This window comes from Oxyura jamaicensis, chromosome 5, assembly GCF_011077185.1.
Source record: "Oxyura jamaicensis isolate SHBP4307 breed ruddy duck chromosome 5, BPBGC_Ojam_1.0, whole genome shotgun sequence".
Lineage (NCBI taxonomy): Eukaryota > Metazoa > Chordata > Aves > Anseriformes > Anatidae > Oxyura > Oxyura jamaicensis.
The window spans coordinates 60,822,446-60,845,441 of record NC_048897.1 but is presented as its reverse complement, the minus strand read 5'-3'; the positions used below and the strand labels follow the sequence as shown (position 1 = coordinate 60,845,441).

Here is a 22,996-nt window from a genome sequence, read left to right as displayed (position 1 = left end):
TGATCTGCATTGATTCAGCATTCCACGAGTGCAAAGCAACTGTCAGACATGCTGAAGGACTGCCAAAGAAACGAACTTCCATCCCAAAACTGTGGATGCCACAACACGAAAACACCTCTCCGTATAACCCTGTTACTTCAAGGCACAGTTTTTAAAGCCTCTGAAGAGCAGCGATGCCTTGAGAACCAGCTGAGAAATTCTTCTGCAGCTTCTGTCTTTCCTTGTGTGACTCGATATTTTCGATATTTTCTAAAGTTCTGGGTTGTTTTCCACAATCTTTCTGTAAATATACATTTAACTACAAGCCTTACCCTGACATTATTTAAGCTGCAATGCTCAGCGACTTTCTTCACAGATACCAAGGTTTGTCGGAATATCATTATTCCGTCAATTCTCTCTCCCTTCAGATCGCTGGAATCATACTAGAATGCCTTACTGCCACCAGAGAGCTACATCACTCTCCTGCATCCTTCACAGCATAGACGGGGCCTTGTAAGTAATCGAAATACCACCAACTTTATGTTAACAGTTACTTAATGCCAGCATCACTGAAAACCTGCAGTTTTGCCCGTTCTTGATGCCTAAATTATACTTATGCAGGCCCAAAGAAGAAAAGGATCCGGTGTAGCTTAAATATTCTTCAGTTATAATAGCAGAACACTCTAGTTTGAGACTGTGCTCTTTGTTATTATTTTCCACAGGACTAATGAACCTTGGAAATGCTGATTAACAGCCAGTATTTCACATTCCCTGATTTTCAGTGAAAGACCTCTCCTGAGACAGGGCAACTTCCAAGATTTACCATAAGGGGATATTAGGCTTAAAACAAACAAGCAAAATGCTTTATTTATTTCTAGATCGATTCCATCAGGCCTTCTTGCTGCTTTAAAAACAACTGCAGCAGACTCGGAGGTGCAAGAGTGTTGCCACCACTGATGTGACGCCTTGCAGAAAGATCGAGCAGATGATCCTGCCCCTGCACCTGGCAGTTCACGTACTCTGGCGGATGCTCCAGGAGCTGAAATACAGCAAACATACCCTTTCCTTTCTTTGGAAAACACCACAGTCTAGGAGCAGCAGCAGTCTTTGCCCCTTCTGGTCTTTGAAAAGAACAGAAACACGTTGTTCTTCCTCCTGGAAGAAGGGGAGCAGGGCAACAGCAGGTTCTGCACCCCAGGCGGTGTGCACGGAGAGGACCCAGACCATCCTGCACAGATTCAGAAGCAGCAGTGGTTTTATTGCTCCATGGTCAAAATAAATGGGACGGCCACAGACCAAAGGCCCAGTGCAGTGCAAAAACTACAGCTGCAACACAGCAGGATCACTACAGGAAATAATTTCATAGAGATTGAAGCATTTGAAACAATTCTGCCTACATGTTTGATGGGATGCTAGAAAATCCCAACAGTAGCATGAAACTCAGTCAGTCTTAACAGAGAAATAAACTTTATAATTCATGAAAATTATGTTGCTGAAGAGAACTCATGCATATTAACAATCTGCTGAATGTAATGAGGCATCCTGAAGATCCAGAAAACTCATTTTTACTTCTATTTGACCAATTATCAAGTATCCACCTAGCATCTTTGCCATTACTTTGACCCCATTTAAAAAGGAAAAGCAAATTAACACCGTGGATTATGTTGTTTAAAGTATTTCAGGTCTGCAGCAATACAGGCTAGTCCAAATTCAGTTAACAAATCAGAGCGTCTATTTCCTTATAGATTCAAACAAGATTCATCCATCTATACTCAAATCGAGCAACTTACCCTTTATAGCTTACTGGATGTTGGGCTTAAGAAGAAGTTAAGCCTACAGTTATATATTGTAGAGATTCATATTGGCAGCCAGGTCCAAGACCCACAGGACTTGAGCACATTAAAATATAGATAGCGTTATTTTCAAATTTTAACAGGGCATTTGAATCAAATGTCCCCCAGCCTAATTTCTAAAGGGAACTACATTATGTGAAAAATTGCCTTTTTATACCACTTTTTAAGACAAACAGGCTTTCTAAACTGCTGCATGTCATAAAGAAGAAAAAAATATAAGAACACATTTTAGTATACCAACCTCTTCATAAATGATATTCCTTTAAAAATTTTAGAAAGAAACTTGAAAACAATCAGGTTTTAAGGATGAGGGCTAAAAATGATTGTGTGAAGATCCTCAATTTACTTGCAATATTTTCATGTAACTTCACGTGAGCTGATCTTGATTTAAATAAAATTGGAAAAGCCTTAGTTCAAATATAAAATTTCACAGTGAGTATTTCAACTTTTCTCTTTGAACATGCAAACTGCTCACATTTCAGTAAGCCATTGCAGGGAAAAAGAACTAATGAGAAATGTTTTTGATTAAAACTTGCAAGATGCATGTAGTCACTAATTTATTTGTATATTATTTTTTAAGAATAAGCCTGACATCGTAAAGCAGCTCTATTGTTTCTGCCTCACAAAGAAGGCAATGTTCTTGTTCCTTCCTGACACTGTTTCATGGAGGAACATTTTCCACGACAATAACTTTTTACCAGGGCAAAGGTCTGAAACCATATCACGACTCTGCAGTCCAGCATTAATTGCAATGAGAAAAGTTCCTGTACTAACAAACACACATACTACCACTAATCTTTCCTATGCTGTTTAAAAGTGTCACTCTTGCATTTTCTTTCTCTGTTGATTCATGGCAATATATTACGAACAATAGCACCCCAAAACCCCACATGAAATCAGAGACCTTTGTACAAGCAAGATGAACATGCATGATCAGGGAAAATTCCTAAAACAATTTACATTCCTAAAACAAATTACATTTTAAACAGATGAGGGTTTGGGTAAGAAATTATTACTCCCATTTACAACACTAAACCAGAAGCAACAGAAAATTAGTTATTTTCAGCTCAAATTTCTTCTGCCATACTGTCAGCTGGAATTCAAAAACTATGGGCGATCAAAACAAATAGAAAAAAAATACACCATACCACACTAATCTTCAAGATCACCCAGACCTTTTCCATGCACTCTTACTGTGAAGAAACCAGATATGTTGCTGTGTCAAGAGAAGTAGGTTATGGGATCTTTGAGAATAAAGCTGACTCAAAAGGATATGAACGGGTGTAACGTGCCATTTGAGCACTAAAGTCTCCAAAGACGTGCAATGAAAGTATGCAAAGAGACAGCACTTGGCTCATAGGATACCATCTGTCATGTTCAGCCCATTACACTTCTCTGTAATCTCCATACCTCGATAAAATCTCAGTAGTTCCATAAAACCCAACTGCTCTGAATAACGTTACTGTTAAGCCTTCAGGAGCCAGTTTTCCAGCAGCACTGAAGGCTGGGGAACCTGCAGGCTGAAGTCATGCTCCAGATAGAGTGGCACACGCTTAGGTTCTTCAAACCCCTGACATTCAGTGAATTCCCTACCAGAATTTTCTCTATAAAATCACAACACTGCAAGTTCCCGCATTAACTAAGATCTGCTCTCCCACGTATGACATATCCTGAGTTCACCTGAAGCAAGCAAAAGTCTAACCACCTTCTTCACTGAGGAGTAAGGCAAGAGCATCCAAGCTTATGTTGCCCTTCTGCACCCAGGAAGGAAGAGCCCCCTGCAACAATACAAACAGGACTGCCTGTCTGAATGGGAGCTGGGGTCTTGGTGGACAGCGGGCTGGCCATGGGCCAGCAGGGTGCCCTGGCAGCATCGGCAGCCTGCAGCATCCCAAGCTCTGTTGAGTGCAGTGTGGTCATTAGATCCAGGAACGCGATAGACATCTTTCCCTTTTTCTGTGCTTGTGAGACCCCATACGGTTTGCCTTCCTCCCTGGTACAAGAAAGAGGTTGATCAACTGCAGCAAGCTCAATGTAGAGCAACCAAGGAGGTCAGTGGCTAGAGCACTTACACTGTGAGAAGTAAAGGGAGCTGCACTTGTTCAGCCTTGGAAGAGTCAGTTTCAGGGAGAGACCTAATCATAACCTTCCTTCGCAGTTTTCAAGACTGAGTAAAAAGTCCTGAGCAACCTGGTCTGACCTCACAGCAGACCCTGCTTCGAGTAAAACATTAGACAGGAGACCTACAGAGGTCCCTTATAGTGTGAAAGATTCTGTGAAGTGCTTTTTCAGGTGTCACCCAGAAATAAAACGTCACTGTCCCATCTCAGCCACACAACAAATTACACAAACGGATTAACTGAAAGGAAATGTAACAACAGGAACATACTCATCGCTATTTTAAGTCCATATAGGCAATTGCTAAACTAAATTTCAGCCAAATCCTCAGCATAACCACATCACTTACATTTTTGTTCTGTTTTAATTTGCACAGTTCATCAAAACAGATCTCTGTTATGACTTCAGAGGCACATGAAATCAACAGAAATTGTAGAAATTGTCTTCTAAACATTCATAAAATAACAAAATAAAAAGAGCATCAGAGTCAGGTAAATGTATATTGGAAGAAAGGTGTACTACAGGATATATATAACCAAGCACCAGCCAAAGGCAAAGCGGGCCCACAGAATCTGAGTGCTGCCGGGAATAACAGGAGCTCTGCAGATGCTGCAGATATACTTTGTGTTAATGAGATCTGGCTTTGAGCTCAACCAGAAAGCTGCTACTCACCTTCCAAAAACAAAAGTGTAGTCACTGGGAAAAAGAAGCTATAGTTGAGGATCTGAAATGTCTAGCCTGACAGCTTGCAGTGAGGATGCTAAGAAACCACAAAAAGATCTAACAAGAGGAAAAGCAAAACTATTCCCTGAAGCACATTACATGTTTTAAATAACCTGAACTACAGGGTTGCCACTATTGGCCTGGAAAGATCAGTTGAACTAATATTTGTACAGATTCATTCTGTGCAATTACAAAGCAGTGAGTAAGATAGCACACAGCAGTAAATCGCAGGTAATGAAAACAACACCTAAGGGAAGAGTAGATGGCTGGGCTATTTATTCCCCTCCCTGAACATGCACAAACCCTAAATGCAATGCTAGAAAGAAAATCTATGTCCCATGAGAGAGAGGCGAATTTAATAAATGTGAATGATGGAGCACAAACACAGGATAGCCTTTGGGCATTATGGGAGCTACACTAAAATTATATTTAAAGTAGATCAATGAGAAGTGCCTGAATAGGAGCGAACTGGGAGGAAAAAAAAAAAAAAAAGGAAAGAAAAAAAGAAAAACAACTGATCTGGAGATATACTGCTGGCAATGCAGACTGATCCAGATGACAAATGACATGACTTTCAGGAAGTGCGTTTATTGAAAACACATCGCTGCCAGCCACAGGACACATCCAGCCCTAACAGTCAGGCTGACCTCTATTTCGCTACCAAAATTCAACCAAGCTTAACCATTAAAGCAGTACAATACATGGAATCAACCCTTTAAATATACACAGCATCCGACCACAACAAACAGTAAAATGTGCAGAAACTATGGAAAAGTATTGTCTGGATAAGGAGACCCCACTCAGACATACAGTGCAGAACAAGAGTTCTCAGCCCGGACCTCGGAGGACCACAAGGCCAGTAGTGCTGCACTGGAACAGGATGCTGCCTGAAAGAGACCTCTGCGATTGCTATATGGAAAAGACTGTGAACCACTGTGATTGAGAGAAAACCTGCACTCAGATGACTGCTGGCTCCTTTTTCTCCCTCTTTTGGCTGTTCCATTCACCATGTTTCTGCCCAGTCCATAGCACGCTGGACCTATTTTACACCAATTGGTGTAACGTTCCAATACACCTATAAAACAATACTAGCAGGTCCTAACTCCCCTTGGAAACAGCTTCATGAGACCAGGATGAAGCATTACAGGTACAGTAATTAAAACAATGCTGGCCTTTAAAATAATTAAACTAGTGTTTAATGTGTCCTCATTACATGTTTAACGAAGAAAACACTGATCCCAGCTGCGTGCTGCAGGGGTGCAGTAAGGACTTCACCTGCAATAGGCAAGTAAACACAGGCACAAATATGCAGGTCCACATCCCTGCTGCTGAAAGAGCTGTCTGAGGCAATTAATTACCACGGCGTCTCACTAACAGATCCCACCGCCCACCTGTGCACGTAGGACAGGAAATGATACGGACGTCTTTATTGGATTGTTAAAGGAATAACAAAACTAAGTGAGCAATTTATTGAAAACGTGAAGGGGACGAGACTAGCTAGTCTCCCTTAGCTGCTTAACGATCAAAACTGAAGAAAAACATGGCAAGAAGTATGACTGACAGAACTCACAAGTCAAGTGAAAAAGCCAAGCTCCTTTTACCTTGTTACATGTGCTTTTACAGTTTCTATAGAATGAAGTTTTTAAGGGAATACATGTCACCTTATGATAAAATACTAACCCTGAAGCAAAATATTATGTCACTTTTTCCCCCACCCATTACCTTGACAATCCAGTCGAGGGATTTTTTTTTTTTTCCTGGAACTGAAGAAAATAGATTTTTTCATTTTGGTTTGAGTTCATTCTCTGTAATTAACTTCAATAGAAGTAGAGAAGTGCAATAAGTTATGATACTACATAGAAACTTGTCATAGGACACATTAGTAGAAGTAAGAAATAACTGCTTTGTAGCACATTTTAGGGGGAAAAAAACCTTAACTTATGCTATTACTGTATTACCCTGCATTACTGTGATCATACTTTAACTCCACCTATGCTGGCATGTATTTTTCTGTTACAGCCCTTATAAGAGCAAAATGCATTCGCTACACGTACCAGTGCACAGAAGTGTCACATCAAGTAACATTGCTATGCAACATCCTTCTTTTTGTTGTAAACTAAGATATGTACATTACATACATTTTAATCATCATCTTTGATTTTTGTAAATTTTAACTGCACTCACTAATTTGAATTCACATATCTCGTCTGGCAGACCAGCTTTAAATATTTCCAATAAATGAGACAAATTTAAAACACATGAAACATTTGCCATTAGAGTATTTATTTATTGTTATTTCCACCTTCATTACAAATCAGAAGAGTCCTAGCTGTACTTTGTCATGACTCTGTGACCATTTTTGTTACATCCAAGAGCCCGGAGGCACCTTTATCCTAAGTAAGAGTACTGAAGGAAACAACAGTAGGAAGCACAAAGAAGGCTGAGCTCTTCTGCTTCAAACCAACAGGATCACTTTGGCTGTTCAGCTAGTATGTCTCAATAAAACTGTTTGTTTTAAGGAGCTTCCCACTCCTATCATTAAAACTATCACAAAAACACAATCTAAGACAGTATTTGTCCTTTCAGAAATCTCCAAGAGTTGATGGAAATCTAGACATACACAGGTACAAATATATATATATATATATAAAATACATAAAAATATAAAATCTGGGAGAGAAAACCTGGAAAAATACTAGTATTATTTTTCAAGACAGCCTGGAAAACTACGGTCATTCATTGGTATGACTCAAAAGCTGGATTCTTTCAGCACTGGGCAGTTAATTGATATAGCAATGTTTCATTCCAAGACAGCAAACTTTTCTCTGTAACACATATGACACACGCACGGACGTGTGGTGCCAGCAAGAAATGAAAATTACAGGACAGGCTGTGGTAGAGGAGTCAGGCTGCAAGCAGACTCCCAGTTCCGGAGAACTGGAAATTGGTGTCCCTAGAAAGCTCTGGATTTGCATCTGAAAATCTCTCCTCTGAAAGAATTTTCCCGTGGTTAACATGATATGCTTTTTCAAATAACCTTTTCATTCCTCTCTCACCCCAAAATTACCCTATTTTAAATGTAAAATTCCCAGAATACCTTGATTATGCTTAACAATAACATTTTGCACTAAATTACCTGTACAATATATATCACATGATTTAAGAGCTGTAAAGCTTGATGGATCTGTGGTTAAGAATTCAGCAATCGTTGACACAGTTGTCAATTTAATGGGAAATTAGGAGTTATTATGACTCAACTCATTCATATTCCTGACTGCAAATAACCTTTCCGAATTACTGTTTGAGGTCTGAAAACATCTTTACATAAATAGCCTGAGTGGTACTGTATGAGGCACTCCATCGGTCCCCCAAGCAAGACATTTCAGACTCAGATCGTTATTTTCATTATATTAGAAAACACCTGAAAATAGTCTGATACGTTCACACCACTTGTGTGAGTTTCAGGGTTCCGATCCTGTACAGACTAATAAAACTTCTTATTGCTGGACATAAATACTGCCGCTGGAGACAGCTGACTGCTCAAATGGCTAAGTATTTGCAAAATAAATGCTTACAGCATGTGAAATTGTGAACACCAAAAAAAAATAGAGGTAAATTGTTCATTTTAATCTTTATTTTGTAAACTGCATATCGAACACTCACCAGTTGTCAAATATTCACCAGTTCCATCAAACAGTCATGAAAAAGGAAGGAAAATCAAAAGAAACCAAACAAAACCAGTAAGATGTGGTTTTTTGATTGCTTTGAAATCTTCCAAGATTTGCACATAGATTTATATGCAAAAAGAGTAGGCATTTCTTTAAAATAAGGCATGCACAAAATAATTAGATTAACAAAGGTGTGCCAACTTTAGGGTTTTTTTTTGTTTGTTTTAAATTGGCAAGCAGCTATCATCCATAAATTGTAACAAAAATGCCCAAAGGCATTAGAACAAATAGGATTTCAGCACTTAACCCATCTACTGTTTCTACACCGTTCTTACCAGAGGTGAGCATTATTTTTCTTTCATTGTGTGACAATTGCTAAGCAAATGGAGCACCACGTTTTATAAAACAAAGGAGAGCATTCATATAAACTACATGTGTATTTTGCCAGTCACAGAGTACTACAGATTTTCAGTAAAATGTGGCCTGACAAAATACCGCCATGATATCCAAGGAATTAAGCAGCATAATTCTCATGAAGGTTGTGCCATTAATCCCTGCATACAGTGTATTGGAAACTCACACGCCAAATGATGTATTTCTAGATATTGGTCGAAATTACAGTCCTCCAGAATCAGATTATAATTGCATAGGATTGCAAATTGAACATTTGTCAGTTCCTAGAAACAAACGGAAAGCAAAATCTGCAGTTTTAATGGGTGTTTTCATGCTAAATACAGAGACTGAAAACACTGCAGTTCATTTACCAATTAGACAAAACTTGTTTCCCTTGTCGTCTTCTTCTCTTTTTGGTACATTCTGGGCATATTATGAAACCACAAAAAGACAGATGAAAATTTAAGGGTAGAAATAACATAGGATAATCTACTGAATCTTTACTTACTATACAGAACCAACAAACTCTCCTTTTAAAAACTTAAATTAGACATGCAGAAGATTGGGTGTCACTATTTGGGGTTTTCTTGTTTCTTATTTCCTTTATTTTTTTTAAATGAAAGATGAATAATAGTCCTACATTGTATTTCAACCTGTGGATTCAGGAAACAGACCTTAAACAAATCTCCAATGCTCAATATATTGTGAGAAGTACTATTTCCAATGTGTTTACTTCTTGCCAATAATAGCTTCAAGTTAGAGAGAATAACAAGAATCAAGATTTTTGTAAACGTCACTTTCCACGTATTCAGAAAAATTCAGAAAAAACTGTTTCCCAGCCCAAATATTTTAATTGAAAACAAGTCTGTATAAAACCATCTCTACTTCTAATCTTAGAAACTAGGTAGCTTTAGAGAGAGATCACTCATAGTTCCACGTTCTTTGTAGCAGATTTGTTTAAGCATGACAGAAACAGGCCCTGAGGTAATTCAAGATACTACAGGTCCTCAATTTTGTGCTTTCCATTTTCCAACAAAGGAAACGAGCGTAATTTAATTTGCTACAGTGGTGTTTTTTAAAAAAAGCCTAGAGATAAACCATCTTTGGTTTTGTGTAACTAAACAGATCACAGCCCAAGTATATCAGATTAACTGCGACAGCAAGATTGTGTTGACAAACAGAATCGACACTTTTTATGGATAGAAAAAGCACAATAGAACGTACAAATCTTCTTGCCAGCAGGCTGTTTTAAGCTCGTGTTTCACCTGTTGCAAGCAAAAGGTGGAGGAGTAAGATGTAAAGGGTTTTTATTGATCAAAGATAGTCAGGTGCTGTGACACCAACTGCAAAGCATTACAGGCAATGGCTTTTCACTGCCCTTTTCATATATATATTTTTTTAATACGTGGCTGAAGTTGTCTTTTTAATTATTCCACTTCAGCTGCTATAATGCCTGTTAGCAACAATTATGGCAAAAGCAATCTCCACTGGGGACTGAAGCACCACAGCCAGCCTTGTCAGCGAACACACAGCTCAGCCTGCTGACTCCCTCTTAGGAAACATTTTCAATTAAAATGTGGGTAAAATCTGGATAGAAACGTGTGATTATCAGACTCATTGCTGATTTCCTAGAACAGGAAGCAAATCACACCATGCAAGTAAAAATACATCCAAAACATTTAGCTATCGGAGGGTTAGGTTTTCTCCTGGGAAGCAGGGATCTTAATGCTGCATTTTGCATAAGGATGGCAGGCAGAAAGCAGCGAACAAGTGCATCTCTGGAAGTTTCTGGAAGATTTCTTATTTCCACAGTGGGTCTGTAATAAAATTTGACCAGAGCACTCGAAATTCAAATTCCTTCCCTGACAATTCACTATCTGTATATTGAGATAGTGATATTGCTTGGGTTCTTAAGGAAGCAAGACTTAGGCGTTCATAATACCTATTTCATTTTTTTTTTTTCTCCAGTTGACTAATTTCAACTAAAATTGAAGAAGGGAAAATCCTTCAAAAACACCAAGCTGGACTGGTCTCATGAAAAAGGTGGTGGCTATGTAGAGGCAAAGACCTTAAATAGCCTCAACTCAACAGTATTAGGGGAATAATGAGAACCTACAAAGACCTTATGAGCAACAGCTAGCGGAATCCTGGCTTCAGAAGCTATGTTGATCCCCAGACCACTTGTTAGAGGTGTATGCAGAAGATCCCCTCCAAACTGAACATGCTGTGAAGAAAATACCCTGGATTCCTTTTTTCTTGGCTACACATGCATAGTTCTCATTATCCCTACTTGGGTTTCTTTATGAAACGGCAAACAGAAATAAAAAAGCAATAAAAAAAGTCTGTGTTAGAGGCAAGGAGGATGGAAGATACGTAATACCACAACTCCTTCCCCGATCTTGCTGCTGACCTTCCATCCCACATTTATGCTCTCGGTGTAGTGTCCCTATTGCAGCCCAGGTAAGGTGCCTCTGCCTGCACACCACGTCCCAGAGCGACGGCCAAGAGACAGGACAGGGGTGCACCACAGCACCCCGTCACCGAGCAACTCAGCTCACAAGTCACGGCCACGCCAAAAATCACCTGGTGTGTGCCAGGAAAAGGAGGCAACAGTAGAAATGATAGGCAAGAACGTTTTCTGAGACAGAAAAAGCCATAACTGCCAAAGCTGGAGAGCTCTTTTAACCGTTTCAGGTGTCATTAAACCACTTCTGGCACTGTGGGAAGCTATTTCTAAATGCATTTGAGTAAGGCTGTAAGTATCGTTTTATATATTGGATCACTGGAGGAAAAAGAAAAAAAAAAAAAAAAAGAATGACAAAAGGGAAATAAGATTCCCCTTTGGGTCTAATCAACATTCACACATCAGCAGATGTTTTTCGACTCCTCTCAGATAAAAACATATGATGGTATACCTTCTGCTTTCTTTCTGGAACACTAATTACCGACTGCACAAAAAGTCTGATCAATGCAGCATGTGAGCACTCTAATTCACACATTTTTCACTCACAACCTGGGTTTGTATTTACTGGGAGAGAAAAAGATAAAAGGTTCCAAGGTGAGCCATTTCTGCTTGCAGGATCACCCACCAAATGTCATTCAGCTTCCTTTTGTCAGACACAGGTGGCTCCCTCTCCTTGATCTTTCAGCACCTACCCCAAACTGGAACAGGATGATGCACGGTGCAGCCCAGGAACTGCAGAAAAAAAAGTTGGCTGGCACAAGGAAGCCAGAAACACGTAAGGCAGCAATAGCTTCCCCCACCTAACCCTGCGAAAGTGTTTGCCATTCTGCAATAGCACTGTACTGCTACCAATGCTTTTATCTTTATCCGCGGCAAACTAGGAGCACGTCATGTGTTTCTCTGGCTTGCAAGCCCCACAGTGGTGACCACGGTGTCTAATTGTCTGCATGGCTGAAGCAACGCGTGTTTGCAAGCCATGCTGCTCCCCTGGGAACTTGTCTGCTCTCCCCTGTGTCCATGTGCTGACAGAAGGACCTCGGCTTGAATCTGAAATCTATTTTAGAAGTGATTATGGTGACAGTTCCTGAACGGGAGCACAGACCTGAAATCCTCATCAAATATTTATCTGCTTTATCACCATTAAAGGGTAATTTTAAAAGAGATGGAAGATTATAAGGAAATACTGCCACTGACTTACTGACAAATTTAATCCAACCCATGTTATCTCCAGGCACTATCCCAGTGGCACATGCGTGGCTCTCCCCAAAACCAATACCAGCAATATGACAGCTCACCAGAAAAACACCACACGTCCAATTTCCAGATACAGAGGACTCACACAAAAGGGAAAGAGCCACAGAAAGAAGCTGAATAATTTCCTTAAGCATTGAGTATCATTTAGAATACAGAGGTAGGCATTTTGTGATGCAAAAAGAAAACGCATGCCGTTCATTTCACCAAGCAAATAACTTAGGGAACGATTAACAGGAAATCAATAGTGTTATAGATCTATTCTAACGGATGGAAAATGAAAACTAAGGAAACACAATCATAGCCATTTTGATGAAAAATTAGATAGGAGTTATTGAATACAAACCAAAAAGCAAAACCATACACAACCTCCATCTTTCTAATTGCTGTTTATTGCAATACGCAGTCATGTTCAGCATCGTTAGTCCAAGCGCCTGTCCATAGCAAATGCGAAATTGCAGAGCTGGCTGTAAACTAAAATCCTTTGGGCTGAGTTTTCATTTCAGTACACAGAGAATTACTTTGAGGACTGTAGCACTGTTATTGGGTGTACTTACAATTCATAGTGCAGTGCAGTGAAAACTTCTATGCCTCTAATACATCTTAAGTTTTTCTTCAGAATAAGCTTCTTCAGATGAGAATGAGCTGTTCTTGCCAAACAACGCACAAAAACTGCGATGTGTTATGTGCTGTTCATCTTTTTGACTAGGCAGCACAATAGTCATTCTCCTACCTTCTCTCTCCACCACATTAAACATTTTCCACAGAATCTTCAGATTTTCAAAGAGGCTCAAGATTAGGAAATAACAGGAGCAGGGAATCAGTGACCCACGCACTCTTGAAAATCCAGCCATAAGCTCTGCAAGTCTTACCATGTAGTACTACTCTCTTTCCTTTGCAGGCCTACAGCTGCCTAATGCTAAAATACAACTATTCTGCATGTATTCTTACATCTTCTATTTCAAACTGGTTTTAGTTTAGTGGAATGCAACAAATAGTCGGTAAACCAAAAGTCCAGCAATGGAGTGGTCACTTCCAATGAGCTCCTAGTTGCCTTACTAACATATTTTTTTCCTTTTTTTTTTTTTTTTTTTTTTTAATGGTTTATATTAGTTGGTATCACTTCAATGAAAAGTTGGCTTTCAGAAATTACAATTTAAGCAAAATTAATTTTTAAGATGTGAAATCTTTCATATCGAGTCTAGAGTTCACTGGGTTTTTGGCCCAGTCTTTGTAAAATGAATGGCAATTTATCAGATCTAAATCTTGCAAACTCAGTGACCTCCAGAGGTTTTGGGTAAAATTTCTGAGACAGGAAAAGGAAAGGACAGGCCCACCCCACCACCACTAAATAACCTCAAAGTCCAGGCAGTCATGCAGGCTATTAGAAATCCTTCCTAATGAAGGAAAAACATCAGGCAGAGACTTGAACTTGCACATCCCACCTTCCAGGCTACGCAAACATAGACATCACGTTTTCCATAGAATAAGCTTAGAAATCATTCCGATGCAGGGCGCACAGAATGGGGAAATTCTTTTTCCCTTCCAGTACCACTCAGTACAACCTCTATCCTGCAAATCCTCATAAATAGAGCATTAAATGAGTAAGTAACAGAAAGTGCATGAGAAACAAAACAGGAATTAAAAATGGAAGGAAGGGAGAAAGGAAGAACCATTCATTTCATTTTAACTCCTCCTGTGCTGTGTTTTGTTGATCTTCAAAATCTGTGAGTGATATTCAAGATGAACTAAGTCATTACCAGTTTTTTGAGATGCTTCAATAGTGGCAGAATACTATTCTGTACCATGTTTAGTAGCTAGCATCCATCTTCAAGGATGCCTCAAACATCTAGAAATGTCTTGGTATTTGACCTTTTTGCTCTGACATGACGGCTTAGTTTCTCTGGGTATTAATATACTGTTCGATAATTAATATACCTGGCATACCTAAAAAGAACTGACCTCATATTCTGAAAAGCCAGAGCCTAGATTATGTAGATCATGATAGGGTGTCTAGTGATCTTAAGAGCCAAAAATTATCATTCCCAGTTTAAACTAATTAATTTTAAATTAAAAGTTACACCTATGTTGTGATCTGTGTTCTGATAGATACTGAGCTAGCTGAAAACAACCTAACACATAATGGAAACAGTTGAACTACCGTAATCCATAGCTCCTCACAGGTAGAACTGCATTTTTCCTCAAAGGAGCAAATCACTTCTATGTTTTGATATCGTGCAGCTCTCGAGATCTGCATTAGCTCACATGCAGCTCGTCCAAGTGCCTCTCTACTGCACTGCAGTATGCAGCATGGACATACCACAGAGATCTACGGAAGGGAAGAATTTAACCAATTCTCCACCAAGCAAAGCTGTAGGGTTCTTCACGTCTGCATCATTGCAGAGATCTAATGATGCACCAAATGCAGAGGCACCTTAAGGGCAGGCCATAAAACAAAGCTAGTTATTCTAGGGCCGGCACAAAAACTTTCTCTAAGACCTTGTACTTCACTTGTTAAATCTGCAGCAACAGCCAGTGAAGTGATTTAAAATTCAGGATCTTTGAAGAATCAGTTACCACGGTCTGATTCACTGGTGCGTACAGACATCTTCAATGTCACTTCACATTGCTTTACAGATGCAGTGTCCCAAAAGATGAATTATTTCCCCATATGCCTGACCTGAAATTTTAGGTAGACATATAAGACTTCACCTAGGTCTGGAAAAGCTTGTTTAAAGAAAATTCATGCTCCTGGCTTGAGTCTTGGCATTTACATCAGCCAGAATTGGTAGGATGCGTTCCAAGGTATAGTAAGTGTCTCCGTTTTTCAGCTGCCACTCAACCTGACCTAAGTAATTAGTCCAAGTCATCATCCAGACAAGTTACCTGCTAATTTCTACAACACATCCAATATTTTGCCTCAAGTTTGCAGAAGTGAGAATTGCGACACCTTGCAGTACATATATATATATTTATTACTGCAGTCAAATGAAAATGCTGCTGTATTAGAATCAGTTAGCAACAAATTACTCTGGAAAAAAAATAAAAATAAAAATAAAAATAAAAGATTAATTTCCCTTACACTCTGTGCTGTAGCACAGGTATGCATTAATGGAAATACCTAGCCTTTAGCTTTCTTCATTTTGCTTTCAAACTGATACCCAAATTGAAAGACAGATCTGTTTTGATCCTTTTGCTAAACGCGGATCAAACCCTGTATTTCACTTGCAGACACAATTTCCAACTTAGTCATCATTTGAAGTTAATCAAGGCATTTCCTCATCTTGTAATTTCTCACCTGCAGGTAGTTAGAACTATGACTACAATTAAAATTACCATTAAAAACTTCATGCTGTGGTTTCATTACCCATGTCAAAGGAGTTACATTAATTATGAATTACAACATTCACAGAGTTGTGTTAACATGCATCTCACCAGGAATCATGAGATTTCTACTGAAATCTGCAATTCAAGACTAAATTTGGGTAAACACCTGAGAACTCCAGGTAAAACTCCACTTCATGAAAGAATGACTCGGCCACTCAAGTTGTCAGAGAGGTGGATCATCGGTCATGAACACAGAGTACTCACACACCGACATCAATGCATTATAGGCTGCTTGTCATTACTCTCTCAGCTAAAACACGAGCTCAGGAAAAGGTCTTGGAACCGACGCAGCTCCCTTCAAAGTCAACTGAAAGACTCGCAGCACCTCTTTGTGACTCCTTCCAGCAAGTAACCAGGTGTAATTACATGGAAGGCAGAGGGCGGTGTGTGATAATAGGGCATTCCTGTCTCTGGATGTAAAGGCAATAGTCTGGCTGCACAGAGACAGCATCCGAGATCTGCACGGTTCTTGTACTGGCAGCAGCAGCTACTGTTCTCTCCTGCGCAGGGCCATACTGCATTTCCCCAAAGGAAGCCTTTTCAATTGGGTCACTTGTTCCTTTTAAGGATAAATAATAGATAAATTGTTAATCTCCCAGTTTATTTGCAACCTGAAAATATGAAAGCCATCTCTGCTACAATATCTGAAAGGGAAAGTAAAAATATATTTTATTTTCTTATTAATGTAACAGAATAAAATATATATACACAGAGTAAATTAACCACAGAGTAAAACGAGCACTTGAACCTTCAGATATGTCACAAAGCTAGACGATGCAGAAATAAACAAACATTATTCACAGATGACCCACAATACATCCCCAGTTACTGCACATACATAAATCAAAGTCAAGTGCTAGATAAAGCGAGCTGATGTCAGCAAAAGGAACTGGTTCCATCTTTTATCAAGTGTCTTCATACTTTTCCAAAATAATTACTCATTTTTCCACCTTGTCCTATAGTTACATTTGCATGCTCTGTATACCCTTCTCTGGGAAAACTTTATCTATTTAAGTGACTTTCTCTTACTTCCTATTTTCTTAAGATCAGGACAGTCAAAAGAAGCTGATGATCATATATCTCTAACAAATATGAAAGCAAAAAGAAGCATGCAGACAATCACCCTGATCCTTCTGTGTGCACCTTGTGCCCTTCTCTTTCACCTGTCTCCTAAAGTGAAAGTTCTTTAGACTGCAGACTGTCTCGTTGTGTTTCTGCATACTATTACCACGATACAAAGGATGGCAGAGCCCAGAGAGATGCTGTATTTTCAGCTGACAGTCCTCAGGAGTTCTTGGTATCATCCTGCCACTATGTCTTGATAAAAGAGGTTGCAAAACTGTGAAAGAAAGGTTCTTGAGCTGCCCACGGCCACCGATGTGCACAGTGCTGACCATCACTGAGAAGGGCAGCTCCGAATCCCAAGTACTGACCAGCACGTATCGCAGCACCAAGAGCTTCAGCAACGAGTGAGATATAAACTAAACACTGATTTAACAGACATGCTTACAGCAAGAACCTTATAATAAATTGCTGCAAATACTGAAATTAACTCTTAATAATCTGCAAAAAAAAAATAATTTAAACTTGAAAAAAATGCAAGCAGTACTCACTACTTAGGTAATACAATGAGAAGTTGGTGTGGATTTATTCAAAACTCACCAATAATGAAATACAAATTAAATAAAGGCATTTACAGAGAAAGAGATTTGCAGGCAGCATGCAGCTGGCAAGACAGAATTCTATTGTCATGAATAAGCTGAAAGTGGGAAAGAGAGAAGGAAACAAAGATGAGGCAAGGACAGCAAGATGTAGGGACAAATGGCACAAAGAAATGTGTTCATAAAGAGAAAGAACGGAAAAAAAAAATAATTAGAAAATAAAGTCATCAGCACGAAGGGAAGAGGAACAAGGAGGAAGCATGAAAAGAATGCCGCTCTCTAGAAGGGCAATTTTTAGTTACCAATAGAAAGTAGTAACAAGCTGCTGCTTGCACGTCTAAATGTAAGCAGCTTTAAGGGAAGTCCAAAAACCTTCAGGCATAAGAGTCAAAACCGTCTGACTTGGGGAGCTGAGAGAAGAGACATAACACTTCATGTCCATTTGCCGTCTGCAACCCAAATCTGGCACAGATGGCTCGCAAACGATTGTCACTGCCAGAAATCTGCAAACGACTGTCACTACCAGAAACCCACTGGCCTATTATGAAATGAGTTTTACTCTCAGCCTGGATGTTGATACCGCAAAGGTGGCTGGAGGTGAGAACACTACAGGGCAGCTGGGCAGTCGCTGGCTGTCACACGGCCCAACGCGTACCCTGCACGGGGCAGAACAGTCCCTTCAGCCTCACTCCCCGACTCAGATCCCCGTCCAGCCCACTGCAAAGCGCAGGGCGACTCGGTTCCACTTGATCTCCCTTGAGCTGCGCCCCATTTCCATGTAAGCCAGTTCCCTACAACTTCCATTGGTCTTTATTTCCCTCACTGGCAGAACTGAAGCGATGTTTTATTTCCCTCTCCCTCCTCCCTGCCCGGTTGATGCCAGGGCAGCAGCTGCCTCTGTACAGCTCCCTGCCACCGATGCCAGGCACAACAGGGCTTTGATCTCAGCTGGAGCCTCCACGCACTGTAACAGTACCACCTATATATTAGCACCGACCCCCATTAAGAGAGCTCTGACTTAAACTTTTTAACAGCACGTGACTAGGCTAATTTTATACACAGCAATAACCTGAGACAAGGCAGCCTAATTTAGAGCAGAGCAGACGCATGCTCTTTGTACCTTTTCCTTTCGAAAAAGCAAGCCTCTTATAAATTATCAATGCCATTCCCCACAGGAGGCAGCTGAGAGCAAGCTTGCCTGTGCTGTGATGCACTCACCATCACAAACTGCACCTTGTGGAGGGGGCAAGCACTTTACCTGTGCTGCTGCCCCTAGGACAGATATTATACCAGGATTTCAAAAAGCACGTAGAAACAAGCGTGGGACACCTTTGTCTTCAAGCGCATTCCCGTCCCAGAACTTGTTTACGTATCACGCTTTCAGAAATCTTCTTAGCTGCTCTAATTGCTATGATTCATGAATTTACAACACAGCTCTGCTCCAACACAATTTTCATCCGACTGCAGTCCCTCACCTTGCAAATAAATACGTAGCGACTCTTCAGAGCTGCAATTTCTAAGCACAGCCTTAAAACTTCAGAGCAAATTCATAAAAGCTAGGGAAAATTGAGCCTCCTAAAAAACGTCATGCATAAAGTAACGTGTATTATTGCTGTCACCCTGTATACATCAAGAGGATCGGTGCCACTGCGTAGGCACGCTGCGGATCACTTCATACAACGCCTTCCACTCAACGTGTGCCCCACGGTACAGCTCCTGCCGGCCGCAACAGCTCCGTCCCCACAAATCCTCCCAGAAGCGCACGGGCGCTGTGCGGCGATCCCAGGGGGCTGGCGGTACATTTATTCCTACGGGTACTGCACTTTGCAGCTGAAAGCCTTTCTACATTTCTTGATAAACGGGTTAGATAGTTTTATAAAGGCTGCTTTTGGGGTACAGTATGAAGACTTATTGCTAAAGAAGCGAGTAAGAATGTCATAGTAATAGGCACTAGGACCTTACTCCAAGCATATTGATGCTTTTATCTTAGGAGGCAACAGTTTCTTTTAGCTGCAGTTAAGTACTAAGGGGAATGTCCTCGCTTATCCGAGGCACAACAGCATAAAACAAAAACGAGTATCTTGATTGCAGAAATTCCCTACATCAAAAATGAGTTCAGGAAAACAAGGTGCAACTGAAACATATTTCTAAACTAAACAAAAAAAAATAACTTCTCTGATTCTGTAATGATTCTATTTTTGCTTTGTGTTTTCTACTGGAAACTGCTAAAGGATCCCAAAGCAAAATACCACTGTGCTTGAGAAGTCGAATGCTAAAGAAGTGCTCTCTTACTCCCAATGGCCATCCGGGGTCACCTTTTTGGAGGGGAGAAGGAGGGAAGAGTACATGAGCTGAAAATGATTTCTTACTTAAGTCTAAACTATTTTGATTCTTTGTAATAAATGATAGAGATATTCTTAAAAGGGGTTCCGTTTCTTTCTTTTTTTAAAAAAGAAAATTGTAGGCAAATATACCCGGTATATAGTCATACAAGTAAGGGCTTAATCGTATGCTTGAATTTCTATCCATGAAATAGGTTTTTTGAAAATAAATGCCATGTATTTGCTTTAAAAAATCATTTCTCAATTGTATTTCGTAACAGTAGCAACCTGAATCTCCTCATCCTATGACTATTAGTGTTTCAAAAACAGAATGCAGAAGAGAAGAAGAAGAAAAGGCATTTAGGGCAAAATGCTGAAACCCTCAAATTTGAACCTTTCATACACCTTGGTATGAAAATGCTTGCACTGACACTGAAGGAATTGTTTAATGTTTTTTGCTAACTCACCCAAAATGTTCTCAGCATCTTAAGAGCAGAAGCGTCATCTGCTTTGTGAGTTTTGGGCATGCAAACAGATTGCTTCAAGAGTTGTGCAAGACGCACATCTCTCTGGATCATGTCACTGTAAGGAAAACTGCGACGTTTTGCTAAAGGACAAAACACTTCTCTGAGTTAGTTCAGGTATATAGCTGTGCATACACGCAATGGCAAGGAGGAACAATGTAGGTTTAGGAGTCATGCTACCATTTTAAAGTCTGTGCCAACGCTGAAACAGCCTTGCCTAGCTCAGAGAATGGCTTGCAGCATCTCCTAGCACAGCGTGCACCAGCGAGGCTCAGGCTGCCTCCTACTTCTCTACAGACTTCGGCATGCCCAACAGCCTGTCCCCCACCCTCGCAGCAGCACTGCTGGCTGTCACATGCCGTCCAGGCCATAAAGAGGGCGAAGAACCGGCCCCTGAGCTCTGAGAGGCTGCAGCTACGGGACTCGCTACAGCAAACAAGAACCTGAAGCAACAGGGCAGGTAAGGGCTATCTGCTGCTGGAGAGAAGATGAAGTATTCCAAGGGGCGTACACCCGGCTCCCTCCCTTCGCACGTTTCACTTCCACGAAAGGCTACTTTGACCTAATTTACAAATAAAATGTTTTCAAACATAATGGCAGTTGTATACGCATTTGGAGACTACTGTTTCCCAGATAGGCGTGTTTAGGGGATCCTGGAAGATGCATGTTCAGCAAGATTTGCAAAGACAAACCTCTGGCTCTGGAATTAGCTCTCTGTAGATGGAAAAATAAGTCAACTCCCTTGAGAGAGCTCAAATTATAGTAGAAGTCCAAACCAAGACACGTCAGAGCAGAAGCAGGGTTTGTTTGCCTTTTGGTTTGGGGGGTGGGGGGGGGCTTCTTAGCAGTTGCTGGCCATAAATGCGTGGTGAACATTCATGAAGTATACTGTATTAGAAGAGACACAACTAGTGTCACACCAGTGTTTCTCTGAAGATCTACTGTTTTGTCTCTGCTCGCTTCTCTGAACTGCACTGAATAGGAAGAAAAAAGATGCTTTATCTCCTTCTTCTAAGCAATTGCTAGAAACCCAGCAAACTTTTGATATTGGCCTCTGCAGAGCCTTGTGTATAGAGAGAGAAGAGGCAAACAGTTAAATTGCTGCCGGGAAGAGCCATGAACAGCTGTTCTTGTGGTATTTTTGCCTTCATTACACTGGCTTCAAATTGCATCAGAATGCATCAGCTCGTCATTTTTGAAGCCTTACTGCCAATTCCTTACATCTTTTTAAAACGCGTGCTCTGAAAGAGCTGCTGGAGAGAGAGAGCAGCAATATTCTTGGGCTCGCTGCAATCAGTTTGCTTTCTTTCTGATTCCTCTATTGAACGATCATGCAGGCAGATTAAAACAACAGCCTGCTGCTGGCGTGCCCATCATTTTTTCCTTCGTACCGGGGAGGGCTTCAGTTGTGTTCGGGTTGAACCCGTCGTGGCATATGGTCGCTATAAACACTGCCCTTTAGAATGAGGCAAACTGAAGGTGAGCAGGGCGAACAGCTGCCTTTGTTTTACGAGGCGCTCTGTAAATATTGTTAAGCTCCCGCTTCTCCGGAGCTGTAAACCGAGCGCTGTGCGCCGGGGTACCCGCGTGGCTTTATTTACAACCAAGGGAGGCACCAAGCGCTGCCTTACCCGGACGCGCCATCTCTTCTCGCACTAGCCCCGTTCGAAAAGAAGACTTGAAACATAACAACGGAGCCCTAGGGCCGAGCAGCAGCTTCGGAAGCGGCTCTCCGGTCGCTCCCCGGCACGGGTCACCCCCCCCCCCGGGCTCCGCATCCCTCGGCTCACAGCCGCGCCGCTGCCCGGCTCGGGGCAAGCAGGGGGGGCACGGCCGGGCCCCCGCCAGGCCAAGGCAGGCGAGGCGAAGCGGCGCCGAGGCTCCCCGCCCGCCCGCCCGGGCCGGCTCCCGCTGACGCACGGGGCTCCCGGGCAGCGGCCGCGGCGGCCCCGGTAGCTTATGGCAACGGCGGAGCCAATGGCAGCCGCCCGCCGGGCGCTACCATGGCGATCCCGCTGCTCGCCATGGCGGCGGCGCCGGCCGCTCGGCGCTCACGGGGACCGGCGGCCGTACCCGGCCCGGCCCGACCCCGCCGCACTCTCGGCGGCCCCCGGGGGCAGCGGGTGCCCGGTGGGGTTGGAGCTGCGGGGGGAGCCGCCCTCGCTGCCGGCGGCTCTCAACTTGGCGGAGCGGCACCGGCCCGAGTTGGGAGGCAGCGGCGGCGGGGCCCCCTCCCGCGGCGGCCGCTCACCTGTAAGGGATCCAGTCCGCCTGGTGCCTCGAAGTCATCTCTCCACGGCGGCGGTGCCCGGAGCCGAGGGGGGGGGAAGCGGCCGCTGCTGCCCGAGTCGGATCCCGCCGCGGCACGGGCGCGGGCAGCATCCTCCGTCCGGGACGGGGGCGGACGGGGCGCCGGTTATCCCGGCAGCGGCCGCGGACACATCCCCCCGGGGAGGGCTGCCGGCAGCGGGCCGGGCTGCATGGGGAGGGGGCGGCCGGGGGCAGCGGGAGGCGGCTCCCGGCCCTTCCTCCCTGCCCGGAGCGGCGGCGGCTGAGGCGGGCGCCGGGGCGGGGGGCGAGGGGGGGGGGGGGGGGCGGCCCGGCGCCGGGCAGGGAGAGGCAGCGCCGCGGCCCCGCTAGCCGCCCGCCCCCCC

At 42.3% G+C, this 22,996-nt stretch overlaps 1 protein-coding gene and 1 long non-coding RNA gene across 8 annotated transcripts in view; one reads left to right on the top strand and one right to left on the bottom strand.

Annotated features, from left to right (window-relative positions):
- TUB (TUB bipartite transcription factor) overlaps positions 1–22,996 on the bottom strand; it is a 137,717-nt gene that overhangs the window by 38,767 nt on the left and 75,954 nt on the right. For 6 of the 7 annotated variants that reach the window (XM_035329270.1, XM_035329272.1, XM_035329271.1 and 3 more), the window contains exon 1: positions 22,594–22,806. The exons of the other annotated variant lie outside the window; for it this stretch is intronic. In XM_035329270.1, the coding sequence (XP_035185161.1) occupies positions 22,594–22,724 (131 nt within the window). In that variant the 5' untranslated portion in view covers positions 22,725–22,806. Of the gene's footprint in view, positions 1–22,593; positions 22,807–22,996 lie in introns of those variants that run through there. 7 annotated transcript variants of the gene reach the window in all.
- Positions 15,155–22,996, top strand: part of LOC118168701 — a 28,935-nt gene continuing 21,093 nt past the window's right edge. The window contains exons 1-2 of the long non-coding RNA XR_004751738.1: positions 15,155–15,165; positions 20,408–20,419. This is a non-coding gene — a long non-coding RNA (uncharacterized LOC118168701). The remainder of the gene's footprint in view (positions 15,166–20,407; positions 20,420–22,996) is intronic.